This window comes from Nycticebus coucang, chromosome 5 (assembly GCF_027406575.1).
Source record: "Nycticebus coucang isolate mNycCou1 chromosome 5, mNycCou1.pri, whole genome shotgun sequence".
In the NCBI taxonomy this organism is placed as follows: Eukaryota; Metazoa; Chordata; class Mammalia; order Primates; family Lorisidae; genus Nycticebus; species Nycticebus coucang.
This window is the reverse complement of record NC_069784.1, coordinates 126,572,908-126,594,493: the sequence shown is the minus strand read 5'-3', so window position 1 is coordinate 126,594,493 and position 21,586 is coordinate 126,572,908. Positions and strand designations below refer to the sequence as shown.

Genomic DNA, 21,586 nt, shown 5'->3' with positions numbered 1-21,586 from the left:
TGTAGAAGACTGAAACTGGACCCACACTTTTCACCATTAACAAAAATTGACTCTCATTGGATAAAAGATTTAAACTTAAGACATGAAACTATAAAAATTCTTGGACAGAGTACAGGAGAAACACTTGAAGAAATCAGCCTGGGAGAATACTTTATGAGGAGGACCCCCTGGGCAATTGAAGCAACACCAAAAATACATTACTGGGATCTGATCAAACTAAAAAGCTTCCGCACAGCCAAGAACAGAGTCAGTAAAGCAAGCAGACAGTTCTCAGAATGGGAGCAGATATTTGCAGGTTATGCTTCTGACAAAGGTTTGATAACCAGAATCCACAGAGAACTCAAACTTATTTATAAGAATGGAATAAGTAATCCCATTTCATTGTGGGCAAGGGACTTGAACAGAAGCTTCTCTGAATAAGATAGGCACATGGCCTACAGACACATGAAAAAATGCTCATCATCTTTTATCATCAGAGAAATGCAAAACAAAACCACTTCGCAATATCATCTAACTTCCCTAAGACTGGCTCACATAACAAAATCCCACAACTACAGATGTTGGCGTGGATGAGGAGAAAAGGGAACACTTCTGCACTGCTGGTGGGAGTGCAAGCTAATACATCCCTTTTGGAAAGAAATATGGAGAATGCTCAGGGATCTAAAAGTAGACCTACCGTTTGATCCTGCAATTCCTCTACTAGGTGTATATCCAAAAGACCAAAAATCACTTTATAACAAAGATGTCTGCACCAGATTGTTCACTGCAGCTCAATTCATAATAGCCAAGTCATGGAAGAAGCCCAAGTGCCCATTGACCCATGAATGGATTAATAAATTGTGGGTATGTGTATACCATGGAATATTATGCAGCCTTAAAAAAGATGGATACTCAGGGTAGTCCCTGTGGCTCAGTGAGTAGGGTGGTGGCCCCATATACCAAGGGTGACAGGTTCAAACCTGTCCCAGGCCAAACTGCAACCAAAAACAGCCGGGTGTTGTAGTGGGCGCCTGTGGTCCCAGCTACTCGGGAGGCTGAGGCAAGAGAATCGCCTAAGCCCAGGAGTTGGAGGTTGCTGTGAGTTGTGATGCCACAGCACTCTACCGAGGGCAACAAAGTGAAACTCTGTTTCTTAAAAAAATAAAAAGATGGAGACTTGACCTCTTTCACGTTTACATGGATGGATCTGGAACATATCCTTCTTAGTAAAGTATCTCAAGAATGGAAGAAAAAGTATTCCTTGTACTCAGTATTATTATGAAACCAATTTACAATCACTCACACTTTCACATGAAGAATAGATCACAACTACGGCCCAAGATGAAGGAGGGGAAGGAGGGAGGACGGGAGGATGTGAAGGGAGGGGGGAGGTCAGATCGAGGGAGGGTGAATGGTGGGATCACACCAATGGTGCATAATGCAAGGGTCCATGTCGGATCTATTAGTATAGAGTATAAATGTCTTAACATAATAACTAAGTAAATGAGATGAGGTCTATATTAACCAGTGTGATATAAGCGTCCCTAATTCTATATGAAATCAGCACATTGTACCCCATAAATGCATTAATGTATATATGATCTATGTGTTTATGATTTAATAAAAATAAATAAAGTTCACAACTTCAGTTTTTCAAAAAAGGCCCACGAACTGTAAGTGACTGTTAAAGTCTTAAGTAATTACGCATAAATGAATAATATAAAGTTACAGTTTTCCCTAAAATAAACTAAATTCAAAAAAGGAAACTGAACCCTCACTAGTCAAATAGTAATAGTGAGTGGGCCAGCAATGTGGCTGCGAGTTAAAGAGTCACACACTCTGTCATGTGTCAGATTCGACACATGAGCTTATTTAAACCTCATTTCAATCATGAGGTAAGTCCCTTCAAAATCCCTATTTTCCAGGTAAAAAAACTGAAGCAGAGACAGGTTAACCCGCTTAAGGTTATATAACTTAATTCCGAGCTGAGACAAAACGTCTAATCCGTCTGGAAGCTTCCCCTCTCACAGCCGCATGGAGATGTTCTGCATTTATCAAAGGAGGAAATCAAGGCCTAGAGAAATTAAGTAACGTGCTTCCAGGTAGGGCCCTGATCCCATGGCTACCCATCCAAATCCAGATCCACATCTGGTCCAACTTGCCATTTTTCAGATGAGAATGTCTACAGGGGACACACCCCAAGAGACTAATGGCTTATTCAAGGTCACGTAGAGAGCTAATTTGCTTTGCATACACCAGCACCTTTTGTCAGCATAAAATGGAGTGCTTTCCTTTAGAAGCTCAGCACTACCACTTCACTTAAGCACCCAACCTTTCAGTGCCCGCCCTGACCCAGCCTCCTTTTCCATTAGCTCTACAAGTATGCAGTGATCAATCGAGCAAATCTATTCAGACAGCGTCTAGCCGCTCTAGTAGTTGATTTGATACTGAGGCAGCAAAGTACATGAGAGCTGGAGAAGGCAGACCTTTGAGGACTGGAACTCTAGAAATCCTCATTTATACAGGTAGATCCCAACTACCTGTCTATCAGGAATTCTTGAAGAGTCTCAATAACCCTGATTGAACTTCGTGATGTCTGGGTGTAAGACTGTAGAGGTAAGCTCACTTATCCAGCACCATCTTTCCTAGGAATGTAACTCACTTCTGAGTTTGATCCAAGGCTGCTAATAAGTGTGAGAGAAGAGATTGCTGTCCCAGATTAAGGCAGACATATGGTTAATGGCATTTATCTGTTAGCATGTGAAACTAGCCAACATAATCCCTCAGATGTCAAATTAAGGTACTGCTCTGTGAATGCCTGTGTTTGGGGGTTTTTGTTTGTCTCCTTGTAGCCTTAACATCCTGGGTGAGACTGCAGCTGGTAATGGCTGAACAGGCTCAATGTCCCTTCTGTCCAGCTGAATATACAACAAAAGCCAAACAGGAGCAGGTTCTACAAAGAGCTCCACGGCAGCCAAAGAGTCCTACCATTTCCGATTCCTAAGTCTATTAGCCGGGAATCTCACCTCCATTAGTACACGTAAGCAAGGAGAAAACTGACCTCATTTCACGTCAACATCGCTACACAGTAAGAGCAGTAATGCCTGACATTCAACGGCCACTTTCTCCTATTAAACAGTCCCATACCATGCCCATTGGTTTGCAAGTGTCTAAAGTATATATGCCATCGACAGTATGCTCCATGAGGGCAGGGACTAGGTCTTTTCATTTTTTAATTTTAAAAAATAGAGATGAGGTCTTGTTAGGTTGCTTAGGCTGGACTTGAACTATGAGCTCAAATGATTCTATCATCTCAGCCTCCAGAGCAGCTAGGGCACAAATAACTGTGCGAAGCTGTGCTCCGTCTGCTTCACTCACCGCTATATCCCTAGACCTAGTAGAATGCTTTGTACGTGGAGGGTTCTCTATCAAAACTTGCTGAGTGGCTAAATGATCTCACTTAGTTTTCACAACAACCCTATATCGTTTGATGCAATATATTTTTTTTTTGAGTCAGAATCTCATTATGTCATCCTCAGTAGAGTGCTGTGGCATCACAGCTCACAGCAACCTCCAACTCTTGGGCTTAAGAAATTCTCCTGCCTCAGCCTCCCAAGTAGCTGGGACTACAGGTGCCCGCCACAACGTTCAGCTATTTTTTTTTTCTTTTGTAGTTGTCATTGTTGTTTGGCAGGCCTGGGCTGGATTCAAACCACCAGCTCCAGTGTATGTGGCTGGCACCCTAGCCGTTGAGCTACAGGCACAGAGCCTGATGCAATATTTGCATCAGAGTTTTACATATGAGAAAACTGAGGCTCAGTAGTAATTAAAAGGTCACTCAGTTGTAAAGTGTCTGAGCTTATATTCAAAATCATATGTGCTTGATATCAGAATCTATGGTTCAACCACAACATAATTTCACTACTATAGACCAGACCTTAGGGATTTTCCAATATTGAGGCTATCTACGATATCAGTACGGATATCACTCTAGGGCAATCATCGTATTTTCAATTTCTTCAATATTCTGCAACAACTAAATTTAAAAGAAACGACTTACCCACAAATCCTTCTTCGCCAACCAGTTTCAGGGCAATTTTATCAGCCAACACTGAAGAGTTGCCATGAGCAATGTTAGCGAAGGGGCCAGCATGCACGAAAACAGGTGTCCCCTGGAGAAGCAGAGGAACGAGTCAAAATCCCCAAGTTCCATGGAAACACAGAAACAAAGATGAACCTGTGTCCAACAAGGTGGCAAAGAATGTGGCTATTTAAAGACTCAATCAAGTCATCCCACTTTTATCAATACACAGACTCTTTAAAAGAAAGAATTAAATTAAACACACTGATCTGATCAAAGGAATGAATTTCCCATGTATTCTTGAATAGTATCATGGTAAATTTAATGCTGAGCCAGGGAGAAAAGCTGTAAGAATACAGTCCTTTCCTTCTATAATTATGATAAGCCCTTGTGTTAGCTGCCTCAGTGACCAGGACAAAAACTACTCATCTAATTTCATTTTGCTCTGCCTTATATTTTTGAATAGAACAGAATTAGACTTTGAGGTCTTAAGAGGTGTACTTATTTGCTTTAATTAAGAAATTATTTGATGGCTGAGCACAGTGGCTCGGCCTGTAATCCTAGCACTCTGAGAGGCCAAAGGGGGGGGGAATCCCTTAGCCTTAGCAAGTTTGAGGACAACCTTAGCAAGAGCGAGACCCTATCTCTATTAAAAATAGAAAAAAAAGTTAGCTGAGCATTATGGCAGATGTTTATAGTTCCAGCGACTCAGGAAATGGAGGAAGGAGGATCCCTTGGACCCAGGAAGGCTATGAGCTAGGCTGAGGCCATGGCACTTTAGCCTGGGTAACAGAATGAGACTCAGTCTCAAACAAACAAAACAAAAAGAAAAACAAATGAGTCAAATCACAAAAGTAAGCATAAAAATTAAGACCATAAATTGTGGATGTCATGAAAGGCCACTTACATAATACTGTTTTTTATTTTAGTTTTTATTTTAGTAAGAAAGTTGTTGCTTTGATTTTTTAAATGTTCTAAGTCTCATTGTTTAATTGTCTTCTGCGTTAGAAATCTGGTAACTATTAAGATAAAAAAAGCAAAGACAAATTTCACTCATAGTAAAAGAGTAATTATTAATCAAAAGGACAAAGAAATAAAAGAGAATCATCAAAAACTTCAGATTTTAATTCTTTAAGCAAAACCTCTCCAAGTATTCATTTTAAATACCATTTCTATACTTTTCCCTTTTCCTTTGATTATAGACCTTAACCCTGTCCAAGAAGAATTTATCCACATGCATTAAAAGGTTCAGATTTTACTCAGAGCCCAGCCGGGTCCAATGGGGTCTGTGGATGAGGCCTCGGTTACATCTATGAAAACAGAAGCTGCCCTTGCAGGGACATGGGGAGGGCAGAGAGTGATGCAGGGCCTCGGGTGCTGGGAGCCCTGAGAAATTCCCAGGAACCACAGTGGGCTGTTAGCCAACTGCGTCTGAAAGATGAGAAAGCTGAACAAAGGCACACAGAAAGAAAAGTCACCTCTGAGAACAAATAAGTTTATCAAAGTCACTACACTGAGTTTTCTATTTACTTTTCCTCCCACACTCGTCACGGGGGAAAATAACACAGGCCCTGATAAAGGTCATACGCATTGATATGGAATGAACCCCTTAGTAAACCCAGGGATCCATGTTGATCTGACGTGTATTGTGAATGTTTGGTGTCAGAATCTCTATCTTACCATCTGTAATTCCCCGCTTCTATAGACATAATCCTTTTAAGAACACTGAAGACAATTGAAAAATCTCTAACATCTTCTAATCTTGCCAGTTCTAGAATGTTGCTACCTGTGATAGGCGATGGAGTTGGTGACCGTTGACCCTGTACAGGCAGCTGGCTTCCATCCTCTACAGCCTACAGCCCTCACCAAGGCCATCTGCCTGAGGAGCACTGTGCACTGGGCTCTAGGGGGGCGCAAGTGACAGCGTGTGGCTGGATCGGACAAAGATAGCACTGTTCCTGGGATAACCACACCCTCAGCGATACTTACAGAAGAAAAGAACTTATATCTTTTACATTATCTTACCCTTTAGGTTATCTATTAATGTATTACAAAAGCATTTTTAATTTAAATTTTTATTTAACAGACAGTAAGAATTATGTATATTTACAGGGTAGAATGTTATGTTTTGATATATGTGTTCCTCATAGAACGATTATATATGTCCAATTCATATATCCATCATCTCACCTTTTCTTCGTAATAAGAACATCAAAAGTTATTTCTTTAAGTATTTTTGAAACATATATTATTATTAATTATAGTCACCTTGGTGCGCAGCAGAGATTGAAAACTTACTCTCCCCTGTCTAACTAAAGTTTTGTGCCCATCGGTCAACTTCTTCCCATTCCCCACCACACCTCACCAGCCCCTAGCCTCTGGTAACCGCCATCCGACTTTTTATAGCTTTCTGTAAATGCAGTTTTAGGTAGAAGTCACAGAAACAGATAAAGCGTCTCCTTATATGGGAAATGTAAGGACTAGAGAGGCTAAGGGACTTCTTCAAGGTCAAAGAGCAGATAAATAATTAAATTAAGTAGAGCCTCAGTTTTAAAACTCCCAGATTCAGATTTGAGAAATAATTTTGAGAACATCATTGTTAGACATTCAAACACAGGGACACGCACACAGAAACACACTCAATGATGAATGTAGCTATAAAATATAATGCACAGAGTTAAATATACTGTCTCAATTCTATGAATAACTTACAGGCATAAAACAGCGCATGTGAGTTCATGTTTATTTTATACACAGAACACTTAGGAAAGTAATACAGGAACTATCTTGGCTTCTCATCATGACGAAGCTATAAATAGTCTCCATAATGGGCTTTTCTAGCATTAAGCAAGATTAATATTTCAATCACTCATTTGCTTACTAGGGTTCTAAAAGAACACTGCCCAAAAGAAATTCCTGCACTACTGGAAAGAGTCCCCATCTACACTGTCCAATGCCACAGCCACCTACTCCAGGTGGCTACTAAAAGCTTTTTCTAATAACTAAATGTGTACATAAATGGAAATGTGAATAAAACGACTCTAGGACTAAATTTTAACTTTTATTTAAATTCAATAAATTTAGAGTGAAATAACCACCTGTGGCCAGTGGTCACCATACTGGACAGCACACTCGAGCAGGTAGTGTCTCTGTCAGTACTGCCTATGACTGGCCCATGGGAAAGTGATCAGATTGCCCATCTGTTTCTTGTCTTGACTGAGTCTTCCCCAGGGTCCTCAGCTTGGCTGTACACCTGGGGTACCTAGGCACCACCCGCAGACATTCTGGCTCCCTGGGGTGGGGGTGGCATCCGTTAGGTATTCTCCTATCTTCCCGAGTGTACCTAGCATGGGGAGCTCCTGGTCTCCTGGCAGTGTGCAGTGATGCAGCCTTGGAGGACCTCCTATGGGAGGGACAATCAAGTGTGTTCAAATACAAGTACTCAAGTACAACCTGGAAGCAATCGATGAGTTTTAGATTATTGTCTAATGTAGATCCCTCGTCAATGATTAGCTAAGTAAATCCAGAGTGACCACACAGGATCATGGTAGCAAAGTTCCTGCATCCAAATATTTTAAGTGAATGCTGTTTTATTTTAAAAACAGGCCCATTATCTTTTAAAGTAATCTTAAAACAGCCTATGCCTTAAATGAAAGACAGGCATATAAAACGAGCATAGTGAGAACTGCTTGGGGCAATCCAACCTACTAATTCATTCATTAAATGGAAACTACACTTTCAGAGTGGGAAATAATGTTAGAGGTGCAAGAAGGTGGAATTATTCACACCATGGAAACTGGCAAATGTTATAACCCAGAGATCCCCTCACCACCCAGTGCGGTTGTTAAAACCCTTACCAGGACAAAACTGTCCTCCCAACCCCCTCCCGTCTCTTCCCTGTGTCTCTTTGCTCAACCTGATCCCGACACTGTTTTGGGCCTAAATCCTGGGGTCTCATAAGCCAGGAGGAAGGAATTAGACAATAACTAAATCAAGTTAATATGATGAGTGAGCGGAAAGCTAGATGAAAATAGAGATAACTTTACAAAAAAAAATTAAGTTCAATAAGGAAAAGAGCAAGGGCTGGGCTCAATGGCTCATGCCTGTAATCCTAGCGCTCTGGGAGGTTGAGGCGGGTGGATTGCTTGAGTTCAGGAGCTGGAGACCAGCCTCAGCAAGAGTGGGACCCTGTTTCTAAAACTAGCTGGGCGTTGTGGTAGGCAGTATAGTCCCAGCTACTTAGGAGAATCACTTGAGCCCAAGAGTTTGAGATTGCTGTGAGCTATGATGCCACAGCACTCTGCTGAGGGCAAAAAGGTGAGACTCTGTCTCAAAACAAACAAACAAAAAAAACAAAAAACAAAAACTGAGGCAAGCTATGTATAAAAATAATATCTGTTTTTTTTTTTTTTTTTTTTGTGGTTTTTGGCCGGGGCTAGGTTTGAACCTGCCACCTCTGGCATATGGGACCAGCGCCCTACTCCTTGAGCCACAGGCGCTGCCCAAAAATAATATCTGTACAAGAGTGGAGTATAGCATACTTACCCGGGCAACATTTCTTAGCATTTACTGTATTTTGCTTGGGAATGTAAAATAAACAACCCCCCCCCCCCAAATCTAAAACTTAATGACTGAGAGATTAAATTAAAAAAATGCAAAACAGAAAACAGAATGTAAACGTGGCTATACAACTTACTCAAATGTTAAACAGATAATGACTAAAGCTTCTAGTTGGGTCAATTAATCCATGATATAGATCATATGGAAGCATCGATGAATAGACATTTAATCTTTGTGGGGATAACCAAAACCTTAACTCTGAAACATCCAGCCTTCATCACACTGGCTAGGCATGCTCCTGTTTTGTGGTAACACAAAAACAATTTAATTAGCACAAGCTCTAGAAACAATTACTATGGAAAGAAAACCACTTACTTCTAGGGTCTGCATGAGAGTTGGTTTTATTGCATCTTTCATCAAAACTGTCAAAGCACCTGTCACCCCCTAAAGGAGAAAGAAAAACATTTAGATTTCTGAGAAAAGATCATCCCTTTGTCATTTCTCTCCAGCCTGCTCTGGTGTGGGTGTCCCCATGGGCACCTCTTGGCCACAGGACACGGCATTTTGCCTCTCCCCATCTCATATGGGTCAGCCACTCTAAGGGTGCTGAGTAAACAGCAGACCTTGTCCTTTTCCCAAACTTTCCTTGCCGGTATTTAAGAGGCTTGCCCATAAAACAGACCTTTCATCCACTCAGAAGTGTTCTCTGGCAGTTTACGCACATTCTATTTTCATTACCAGAGTCTTTATTTTGCCCAAAGCAGTAAGGTGAGGAACTAAAACAAGACCCTTTTATTTATAGAGCAGGAATGCAGGGAGGTAAAGGGAAAAATCCGAACGTGCCCATCCTGGTTTCCCACCCTCTCTAACCCTTAATTCCTGCAGACGGAGAGGACCCTCAATAAACGGCTGCGTGTGAAAGGCTTGGTGCCCTCTCTCCTCCTGCAGTGAAGCTGATGCCACCTACACGTAAGTAAAGCCACCTCTTGCCAGTGCAAGAGGCGCTGGGAGCGTCCCTGCAAAGTCCTCTTTTTTCTACTCCTGGAAAAGAAAAGGAAGAGAGAGAGGAGGGAGGAAGGCAGAGAATTACTGCCAAAAACGTGCCCAAGAATGCAACGAGGCTAAAGGTTTCCTTTTTTTTTTTTAAAGTGTGATGTCATTATTCCCTTTTTTCTTTCTTTCTTTTTAATGCCTTCTTGTTTTCCTAAAAACCCGGATAGTATGTTAGTGTTTTTAACAAATTAGTTAATGGAAGACTATGTTATGTCTTCCGATGAGCAAATGTGGGACAATAGAGCTCTGGGGGAAAAATGTTAAAAGGTACTATTCCTTGCTGTACAAGGTATAAGGAAATAGCACCATTTTACCATGGAGGGACTGGGGGTTAACAGATAAGGTGGTAGAATACAGACAATCTTGGTTTTTTTTGGAGACAGTCTCACTATGTCACCCTTGGTAGAGTGCTGTAGCATCATAGCTCACTGCAACCTCAAACTCTTTGGGCTGAAGCGAGCCTCCGGCCTCAGCCTCCCAAGTAGCTGGGATTACAGGTATGTGCCACAACGCCCGCCTATTTTTTGGCTGTAGTTGTCATTGCTGTTTGGCAGGCCCAGGCTGGGCTCGAACCTGCCACCTCTGGTGTATGTGGCTGGCGCTTTAGCTGCTTGAGCTACAGGCACCGAACCTAGAATGCGGATAATCTTAACCAACCCAAGGTATGTTACTTTCTCCCTATACCTCTATCCCCAACAATCACAAATGTTTCTCTCGTGTGATCAATCTACACTTTTATAATATTTACTCATTTATGATTCATAAGAAAACCCAATCTATTTTCTTCTTCCTTCCTTATACGACAGATCTTTAGAATTGGTTCCTCCCGTCAAACTGAGATTTGCCTTACTATAGAAATAGTGCACATTGTCCGAATGTGACCCGCTCACTGTGAAAGTGAGAGCTGCAGGTCAAGGGCTCCAAAAACCACGTCCTCCTTCCGTAACAGCGGAACAGGTGGAGGGAGCGTAGCAGCTCGTCCACTTTGATGCGTACTCTCACTTACCCTTCCCCATCTATTCAATACAGACCAAGAAACTAGAGGAGGAGGGAAGTCGGACATTTCTGCCGGATTGTTTCGGGGAGGTTCCACCTGCTTATTTTTCTGGGACACGTGTCATTTCTTCGTGCTCCTCACACATCTGTTATTAAAGCCATGCAAAAGGAACCAAAGTCTAGTGTGTCCACGGCAAGCTCGGCGGCCCTCTGCTTGGCCAGCGTCCCACATCCAGTATCCGTGTGGGGGTCCTACCTCCAGTGTCCATATGGGGACAGAGTGGGCATTCTTCCAGGGTGTATCAGAATCACACATCTGAAAGAATCTTTTAGCAGTTCCTAAAATCCTCCTTCAATGTTCCACTGAAGCTCCAACTGAATGAAGCACTTGTTTGGAAACAAGAAACACAGGCCGGGCACGGTGGCTCACACCTGTAACCCCAGCACTCTAGGAGGCCGAGGCCAGTGGATTGCTTGAGCTCAGGAGTTGGAGACCAGCCAGAGGAAGAGCCCTGTCTCCACTAAAAATAGAAAAAAACTAGCTGGGTGTTGTGGAAGGTACCTATAGTCCCAGCTACTTGGGAGGCTGAGGCAAGAGGATTGCTCAAGCCCAGGAGTTTTAGGTTGCTGTGAGCTATGATGATGCCGCAGCACTCTACTGAGGGTCACAGAGTGAGACTGTTTCAAAACAAACAAACAAACAAACAAACCAAGACACACAAAAGAAAACTAAAAATATTAAACTTTGGGTTTGTGTCAGACATGAGATTTTTGTCACGTACACAAAAACAATTTAATATTAATAATATTAATAATATTAAGGAAATTTCCTTAATATTAATAATATTAGAGGACTAAGTTTCTTTCTTTCCTTCTTTCCTTTTTAAGGCTGGAATGCAGTGGACTGACCATAGCTCATTGCAGCATGCAATCCTGGGCTAAAGTGATCTTTCTACCTTAACCTCTCAAGCAGTTAGGACTACAGGCGCATGCCAGCATGGGTGGCTAAATTTTTCTTTCTTTTTTCTTTTTGTAGAGATAATAGTCTCACTGTGTTGCCGAGGCTGGTCTTGAACTTCTGGCTTCAAGAGATCCTCCTGCCTCAGCCGCTCAAAGTGCTGGGATTACAGATGTGAGCCACTACTGTTGGCTCTAAGGAGTAAATTTTGAAACTGTTTCTGCCACATATTTATTGCTACCTAAGATTAATAAGTTGCAGAAAAATGCATTTATGCACAAACTATAATATGTTAGTTTAGATACAATATGGTAGTGAGATTTTGGTGAGTTTTAAAAAGCTATACTTTTACAGCAACCTGAATTTGGGTTTTCTCTTTAAGTATTCCGTATTCCCTAGGGCTGCTGACCTAAATAAACATATCTATTTAATTTACTTGATAAGACCTATCAGAGGAAATTAGTTGGATTCATTTCTTCAAAAGTAGCCAAAAAGTAATCAAGAAACTTTGGGAAAACAATTCCAAATACTCCCTAAGCCCTTGGTGTTAGTGAAATACTACTTTGCCTTTCTCCGTTCACAATTGTTTTCCAATGCTGGCTTTGGGAGCACACATACTGAAATCGGAACAATATAGAGATTAGCCAGGGCCGCAAGTGTGATGCACGATTGTTTTTCAATCGCCAGTGTGCATTTTAAATTCTGTTATTGTGGGAAAGTAAGCTCAATGTAGAGAAAGTTAGTATCCGTCTTGTCACGTGGGAGATCAGTGCTCAGTACTCCAACAAGAGGCAAAACGAAAGACATCAGAGCCTCTGTCACACTGTGCACTTACAAACACGTGCAAGCAAATGAAATGTCTGTGGCACCGGTAAGGGAGTGAGGCTTGAATGAACAGTAAAGCTGGTTATTACAAAGAAGGAAAGGATCAGCACTGACACATTAGAATAAGCACTTAGGAAGGCAGTGGCGCACCATGGAAGCTTTACAGGAAACAGCGTGCCATCTAAGAGGCAGCCAGGGGATTAAGACGAACCCAGGTGGAGATCTGTTTCTACAATGGGAAACCCAAATCTAAAGCACAAAATTAAATAATAAGCTAGGCTGGTGCCAAATATGTGATAATTTTAACTTATCTTCCTAATAATGAAGGTAGAGCCACTTACGTCTATTCCTTGGAAAGGTGATTTGTCCCCAATTTCAAGCAGGCATAGATTGCACATTTTTAAAAGGCCACTAACTACAGGGGGGTGACACCACCCCAGGCCAGACAGAAGCAGAGAGAGAACAGCATTGGCAAGGAGGGTGTTAAGTTCACGAAATAAATTTCACATGCTTTGGTTGCAGCCTGCTAATAGCACACCATTAAGTGCCCATGAGAACAGCGGGGGAGTTTAAGATAAGGAGGCTTGTGAGGAAAGAAATGTGTGTACAGAAATATTCTGGATCCCAATTATACACACTAACGAAAGGAAGAAAACATCCCATCTCGGTTCGGTGCCTGTAGCTTAAGTGGCTAAGGTGTCAGCCACAATCTAGCCAATCCAGCCCAGGCCCGCCAAACAACGACAACTATAACCAAAAAATAGCTGGGTGCTGTGGCGGGCACCTATAGTCCCAGCTACTTGGGAGGCGGAGGCAAGAGGATCATTTGAGCCCAAGAGTTTGAGGTTGCTGTGAGCAGTGACATCACAGCACTCTACCCAGGGTGACAGCTTGAGATTGTCTCAAAAACAAACAAATCCCTTCTCTTGGTTATGAAAAAACAAGGACTGTGTGCTCCTTGGAGCATCTAGTTGACATACTCACCAAATCTTCTGCTGTCACGGGCTGCCCGCTTTTGTCACTGGCCACCACCATCCTTCCCAGCCGCACCTTCATGTCCGTGAGGCTGTCGGTCAGGGCCAGCACTGCCATGATCTCGCTGGCCACCGCGATATCGAACTGCGCCTGCACCAGCCAGAGCACAGGTCATGGTCAGCTGCCAGATTTCAGAAGCAAAGCAACTGCAGGGTTCAGGTTCAGGTTGAGGTCAGGGTCAGGGTTTATCCTCAATGGGTTGCACTCACACACTCAACAGTTTTCTGAGTGACTTTCAACCAATGTGCTGTGAAAATTTTTAAAGATCATTAATTAAATTATTTTTTACTGTTTTTTTTTTTTTGGATCCACATAATTTAAGTGTGCCGGGGAAGTTTAACTATAGGTTCAAGTGTGCTGTGAGATAAAAAGACTGAAAAACACTGGTCTAGAGCGTGTAGGTACTTATGCTGAATGGCCCCCAGGAGGAGTGTGCTCCAGAGAGCAGGAGCTGGCTGAGTCAGGCCCCTCTACCCGTTCATGGCACTTCAGGGCTTCAGATTTGTAATTGACTATTGATGTTGTTACCTGTCACATGCATGTCTCCACTACTGGGCGTTCCAGGAAGGTGGGGACCACACTGGGCAGGCCAACTTCTAACCCCCGGCATGGAGTGCCAAACCCAAGAGGGACTTGGTACACAAAGAATGCCCACGTCCACTGCGCGTAACCAGGCTGTCAAGGGGGCTGCATTTGCCTGTCCTGCAGGGATGGGAGGAGCAGGTGGCAGGCGAGGCTGGCTTCCTGTGTCTGAGGCCAGTTTCTCAGAGCTAGAGCTTAGTACAGCAGTGATAGCACCACAGACTCCACTTCCTGCCACCCTCCAATGAGAGTCTGACCACACGAACTTGAAGCATTTAGCTAGGAAAGCCAGGGTGCAGTGACATTCTGCACAAGGTCACCGGGACGTCCTGTCCCACTACCCTGGCTCTAACTCCAGGCTTTACAATGTCCGACGGGAACTAAAAGGAACACCGGCTTCCTCCCCAACATAACTCAGGCACTAGGAAGGTTTCTCTGGACAGAACCATTTCGCTCTGCTCCAGCTTAATTCTCTTCTTCCCAAGGGGAGTGTGAGCCAGACAAGTTCAAGCCTCCATAGAGACGTGATGGCTATGCCCTGATGGGGTCACTTTATGAGACTTTTTATTACCCATTTCTGTCCCTGACAAGTGAGGAAATGAAGGAAGTCTGTAGCTTTCTGGCTACTTCCTGGGGTTGGGATTGCATTAGTCATTGCTTTAGTGAAAAAATATCACCTGAAAGTCAAGTACAATTACATTCAGTTATTATATTCTCAATATAACTCAGTCCAAATGTAAGTGATTGTTCATCGTATGAAATTTAGGTGTCTTTCTACCACTATTCCATTCGGAACAGAGCATGTAAGAAAATGACTAAAAAAATGACATTTTCTGTACAAAACATGAGAATGAAATTATTCCTGGCATGTTATGTGTGTAAACAATAACTGTAATTTCTAATATATATTCAAGTTCTTCAATTGTAATTGGTACAATTTCAAACTTTTGCATGTGAAACATTGGGTCAATTGAGATATCACTATATTCATTTTACCGACTGAATCATGTGTAGTACAGGGCTGTTCATTTTTCTTTTGCAAATAAAATATTTCAAAATCATATAAAGATGCAAATGAGATTATTTTTATTATTTACAAGATAAGGGAAAATTTAACCAAGGCCGATATGCAATGTTGGCACGAATGTGAATTGATATAATTTTTCTGGAAGGTAATGTGAGAATATATGTCAATATTTAAAATTTGCATCTTGGCTTGGTGTAGTAGCTCAGGATTATAATTATAGCACTCTGGGAGGCCAAGGTGGGCAGAATGCTTGAGCTCAGCCTGAGCAAGAGCCAGACCCATCACTACTAAAAATAGCCAGGTGTTGTAGCAGGTGCCTGTAGTCCCAGTTACTTGAAAGGCTGATGCAGGAGGATTGCTTGAGCCCAGGAGTTTGAGGTTGCTGTGAGCTACAATGATGCCACAGCTCTCTACCCAGGGCGACAGAGGGAGCCTCAAAAAAATAAAAAAAAGAATTTTTGCATCTTCTGTGAGTACACAATTATACATCTAAGAATTTGTCTTAAGGATATTATCACACAAGTATATGCAAAATATATGTGTATATTTACTCCAACTTATTTGTGACAGCCCAACACTGCAAATAATCCGTATAAATAGGGAACTGGTAAAATTGATTATGGTCCCTACATAAGATGAGATAAAATGCAGCCATTAAAAATGATGATGTAGGGCAGCGCCTGTGGCTCAGTGAGTAGGGCGCTGGCCCCATATGCCGAGGGTGGTGGGTTTGAGCCCAGTCCTGGCCAAACTGCAACAAAAGGACAGCTGGGCGTTGTTGTGGCAGGCGCCTGTGGTCCCACCTGTTCGGGAGGCTGAGGCAGGAGAATCGTGGAAGCCCAAGAGTTAGAGGTTGCTGTGAACCGTGTGACGCCACGGCACTCTACCAAGGGCGGTACAGTGAGACTCTGTCTCTACAAAAAAAAAAAAATGATGTAGCTGGGAGTGATTCATGCCTGTAATCTGAGCACGCTAGAAGGCAGACACAGGTGAATTGCTTGAGCTCAGATGTTTGAGACCAGCCTGAGGAAGAGGGAGACCCTGTCTCAAAAAAACAGTTGGACATTGTAGTGGGTGCCTGTAGTCCCAGCTGCTTGGGAGGCTGAGGCAAGAGGATCACTTGAGCCCAAGAGTCTGAAGTTGCTGTGAGCGATGATGCCACAGCACTCTAACCTGGGGCAACAGAGTTAGAGTCTCAAAAAAAAAATAATAATAATAAATAAATAAAAGACCGGGTGCAGTGGCTCATGCCTAAAATCCTAATACTTTGGGAGGCCAAGGCGAGTGGACTGCTTGAGCTAATGAGTTCGAGACCAGCCTGAACGAAAGTGAAACCCTGTCTCTACTAAAAATAGAAAAAAAAAACAAAAAAACAAAAAACTGAGGCAAGAGGTTTGCTTGAGCCTGAGTTGGAGTGAGCTATGATGCCACGGCACTCTACCCAGGGTGACAGAGTGAGACACTGTCTCAAAACAACAACAACAAAAAAGATGACATAGATCTCAGATACATATTTATTGACATAAAAATAGGACCACACTAGAGTCTTAACAGTTAAAAAAAGTAGTTAAACCTCTTAAAATATAAAAGGATACCTTCAAAAGCAATACAAGCTATACCCTGTGGAAACTGATTAACGTAACATCTACCTATTCTCTCTGCCAGCTCCCAAGAACTTTTTTTATTTTTATTTATTTATTTATTTTGAGACAGTCTTACTTTGTCACCCTTGGTAGAGTGCCGGGGCATCACAGCTCACAGTAGCCTCTTACTCTTGGGCTTAAGCAATTCTCTTGCCTCAGCCTCCCAAGTAGCTGGGACTACAGGCACCTGCCACATTGTCCAGCTACTTTTTAGAGACTAGGTCTTGCTCTTGCTCAGTCTGGTCTCAAACTTGTGAGTTCAACAAATCCACCTCCGCCTTGGCCTCCCAGAGTGCTAGGATTACAGGTTTGAGCCACTATGTCTGGCCCCAAGAACTTTTTTTAATGCTTCATGTTCTGAAATTTCAACATGACGTGTCTGAGTGTAAGGCTTCTTTTTTATTTTTTTTCATTCATTCTGCTCTGCCTAGGATATAGTTTTTTAAAATACGAAACTTCATGTCAGAGACATTTGTATTTTATCATTTTCTTTAAATACATTCTTCCCTCCAATCTCTGCTACTTTCTTGCACGACTCTTACTAGTTGCTGATCAGAACTTCTTGATGTGTGTTCTATGCCTCTTAAACTTTTCTTGTAGAATTTCTATTGCTTTTCTTCTGGGACTATGTCCTAAGACAGTTAGCTCCTTGGTTTAGCTGTCCCTCTAGTTCATTTAAGCCTATGCAAATATTTAACTCATTAAATGAGTTTTAGTTTGATAATATTTAGCTTACAAGATGTTAACATACTACAGGTATTAAAAAAAAATGGTCCTTTCCCTCTCCTTGGATTCAACAGCTCTCTCAAATCTAAGGAGTATTGCCTGTATCTCTTAAAGACTGTGTCCACTCCATCCACTATTTTATTTTCCTTGGACACATGAGTTTCTCTTCAATGAATCTGGTGTTACTCTGATGTCAGTTTCTTCAAACATTTGCTGATTCCTGGCTCTGATGCCCCTTTTTGGCTCTCTGTGGATGTGATTTCTGATGACTCAGCCTCTCTCCAGAGATGGCTCTCATACCAGATCCACTCCTGGGGCCCTCTGTGCAAAGGACAAAAGGCTACCCTTTCCTCAAAAAAGTGTCAGAATGGATTGGTTTTCTTTGAGCAAGACACTTTTCACAGACACCTGTCAAACCCCAGCCCAAGCAGACAGACAGACACCTGTCAAACCCCAGCCAGAGCAGACAGACAGACACCTGTCAAACCCTAGCCAAAGCAGACAGACAGATCTGTGACACGCTGTGGGCTGGTGGGAGGAACGCTGTGCATTGGCCTTAGAACCTCACAGGTCATGGAGAAGTGTCAATCTACCAGCTTGTCCAAGCTGTCAACAGCCACTAGTCCTGAGAGGTGCTGGCCCTCTCTGATGTCTGGAAAATGGGATACCTGTCGTCTCTGAATTTAGAGAACCCCTAAATGATTCGCACTGTATTGGGGGCATGCTTTTCTCCATCAATCCAATTCCATCTTCCTATCTTTCAGAAACTTCCCAAAACTTTATGGCAAAGATTCTAGTTTTCTATTTGAAATCTGTGTGTGTTTGTGCAAGTTCCAGGATTTGGAGGAGAGAAGGTGTGTGGGCTCAGTTTCTCTTCTTGATCCAATCCCCATATTCACTTTCTAATTGAAGATACTTCAAAAGGTCCCAGGTCTATTTGGTATGAGGTCTATTAACCACAGTACAGAGACTCTTTCTCCATTAATAAAAACTTAACATAAAGGTCATAAATCTAAAACTGTCCTAAAAATATAAAGTTTATTAGCAATCAAAAAGAAAAAACAAAATTGAGGCTCGGTGCCTGTGGCTAAAGCAGCTAAGGTGCCAGCCACGTACACCTGACCTGGCGGCTTCAAATACAGCCCGGGCCCGCCAAACACCAATGATGGCCGCAACCAAAAAATAGCTGGACATTGTGGTGGGCACCTGTAGTCCCAGCTACTTGGGAGGCGGAGGCAGGAGACTCGCTTGAGCCCAGGAGTTGGAGGTTACTGTGAGCTGTGATACCATAGCATTCTACCCAGGACGACAGCTTGAGGCTCTGTCTCAAAAAAAAAAAAAAAAAAATTGGAAGTTCACTGTGTCTGGATGAAAAATGGCGGAATGAATTTACATTCCCTAAGTGCTATTGATTGATATCAGGGAACTATTTAAATGAAGCCAGATACTATAATTTTCTCCCACATTCTCTATACTTGGGTAAAAAGCCATTATTCTTAAAGAAAAAAAAACCCTCAAACCTCATTCTATTAACTTAATACATGTAACTAGGTGTTTGACTTTTGATTTATGAAATTTGAGCAATTTGTCTGAGATTTTCATTTTTCATTTATGCAGATATGGTATTAACGGGGTGGGTGTCCAACAAACTATGTAAGAGTTTACCGTCAGGGCCTGAAATGGGGGCCGAGCCTCCGGCCCCTGCAGGTGGAAGGTGAGGAGAGGCAGAGAGAGCTCTGAGCCTGTGGGAACCAGACAGGGACAACAGAGCGGCTCCGGGAAGACGGCGCCACCTACCTGCCGCGAATAGCCCTTCTCTGTGCTGGCCTGACCAATCGTTATCTTCCGTAGAAATCGGTCATTTGTATCCACCACTGAAAGAGAAGAGAATGGATTAATTACTCAGCAAATACACAATGGCTGCCCTGTGTGTGTGGCATTGCTGTAATGCCACAGAAGGTGTAAAGAGCAACAAAGGGAAGGTCTGCCTCTCTCCGAGCTGATGTGGACAGAGGGAAGGAACTGAATGAACAAGGAAATACCTGCTGGTGATGGGTGCCAGGAAAGACAACAGGGGTGACATGATGGAGTATGTGAGGAAATGAGGGGGTGATGACCTTATAAACTAGGCAGCAAGGAGAAGCATTTCTGAAGCGGTGATATTTTACATTGAAACCTAAGTCACAAAGAGAAGCCCCCATTTCAGGCCCTGAGCAGGCCTGGGGGAAGATTAGGAGACTGGAAGGCTGCAAGGTCTTCTTACCATCCTTTTCATATGTGTTTCTGGGACAAGCCATTCAGTGTGTCCCTTGAAGATAAACTCTTACAATCCTTATGGGAAACCCACCCTGCTAATAGCACATCTGCATAAATGAAAACTGAAAATCCAGCCGGGCACAGTGGCTCATGCCTGTAATCCCAGCACTCTGGGAGGCCAAGCGGGTGGATTGCTCACAGATTCAACGCAGCCTGAACCACAGCGAGACCCCATCTCTAAAAACAGCCGGGCGTTGTGGCAGGTGCCTGTAGTCCCAGCTACTTGGGAAGCTGAGGCAAGAGAATCACTTAGGCCCAGGAATTTGAGGTTGCTGTGAGCCATGACCGAGGCACGAGATTGAGATGATCATTTATTAAATTCCTTTAAAGTTAACAACAGAAATTCATCTGGTTTTTATTTATCAAAGAGAAAAGAAAAAGAGAGAGATCAAGAGCAAAAAGTTTTATCAAGATCAACCATGATCAATGGCATCCAAAGCCCACCTTATGGTTTAATGGGGCTCTAGGGCGGGCGCGTGGGGGAGAGCAGGTGTCTTGTAATCCACCAGGACTTTGGTATGCACAGGTGTGTGAAAGCATCTGACACACAAGAGAAAGGTGAACAAAGTTGCCCAAGTTAGTGATACATAATTCCTCTACATAACTGAAGGTAGAATACGAACCATCCTCGTTCCTGGACTGGGTACTGATGGCCTATTAGTGCCCAGTTCCGTGCTAGCTGCACAGGACTCTGCACAGACTCTGCTCTGCAGGGTGACACGGAGAGTACCAGTGAGTGCAGGGAGCCGGGAGGGGACAGGTCTGTTTGTTTATTCTTTGCCCCAACAGTTTCTTCAGTACTACGGTGCCATGTCCTGGGGAACACCCAGTGTGCCCAATGGCTTATTAAATAACCAATACTGGCAAAGAGCCTGGGCGGGATCAGGAGCGCATCTGCTAACGGGGTTTCCATGGACACCAGGCCGCTGAGTCCCTATGGCGCTATCAGGGCAGTTTTGATGCTGATTCACTGAGGATGAGTGAGGCTTGTGGGGCCTCTGTCCAACCCAGGACATGTACATGAGAGGCAGATAGGGGAGAAGGAAGCCAGGGAGCACCCAGGGACGGAGATGCTCAGGGAGCACCCAGGGACGGAGTTGCCCAACGGTGCTTCTGCTCTGTAACAAAATGGCTGGATGTTGCCTTTTTCTCCTACTTATTTTCAGGGTTTCTGGAACAGGCTATGGGTCCTTGGTTTCCAGCCAGTTGCTAGGCACATAAAGCCTTTAAGTGTCTGAGATGAGGTACCGGAAGAACACTCAGCTGCGTACACAGGCTGAAACAGAGGGGGGCTGCTAACTGGGGAACACCCACATGGCCTCCGAATGAGGCTTCACCGTCCCCCCAGGATCTCTGAGGGTCTGCCTCTAATAATCACACCCTATAACAATCCAATCGCACTACAAGAGTTGCATGAGTTCTAGATCTAAAAAAACCCCTACTAGTAAATGTCCTCAGTTCCCTTGATGAAGAGGCCTATTTCTTATATCACTTCACGGTAATAAGAGCCAAACTACTTATCAAATGTCATTCCAAATTCCTCGGAGCCAGTGGCTCGACCATAGCAATAACATTTTTTTCACTTTAGTGCATTGAAGAAGAATGGGCTTCTAGTATTTTCCTGGAATAATTTGTTAAAGTTGTCACATCCATTAAAATTGCAACCACAGAACTCTTTAGTCCTTTTTGCCTCTGTGGAGAGAAACCAATCTCTGGTCTTGGGTACAAAACACAGTGGGCCAATGCCCTATTTTTAATATGTGTCCAGGCTGAAGTGGACACCTGGGGCCAATGCCCTATGTCTA

General features: G+C 43.1%; 1 protein-coding gene across 1 annotated transcript in view; it reads right to left on the bottom strand.

Annotated features, from left to right (window-relative positions):
• The window catches only part of MTHFD1L (methylenetetrahydrofolate dehydrogenase (NADP+ dependent) 1 like), a 210,411-nt gene that overhangs the window by 111,713 nt on the left and 77,112 nt on the right, over positions 1-21,586 (bottom strand). Inside the window, exons 17-20 of the mRNA XM_053592124.1 lie at positions 19,263-19,339; positions 13,437-13,577; positions 8,996-9,064; positions 4,040-4,151 (exon numbers count right to left, since the gene is read on the bottom strand). Of these exons, the coding sequence (XP_053448099.1) occupies positions 4,040-4,151; positions 8,996-9,064; positions 13,437-13,577; positions 19,263-19,339 (399 nt within the window). The remainder of the gene's footprint in view (positions 1-4,039; positions 4,152-8,995; positions 9,065-13,436; positions 13,578-19,262; positions 19,340-21,586) is intronic.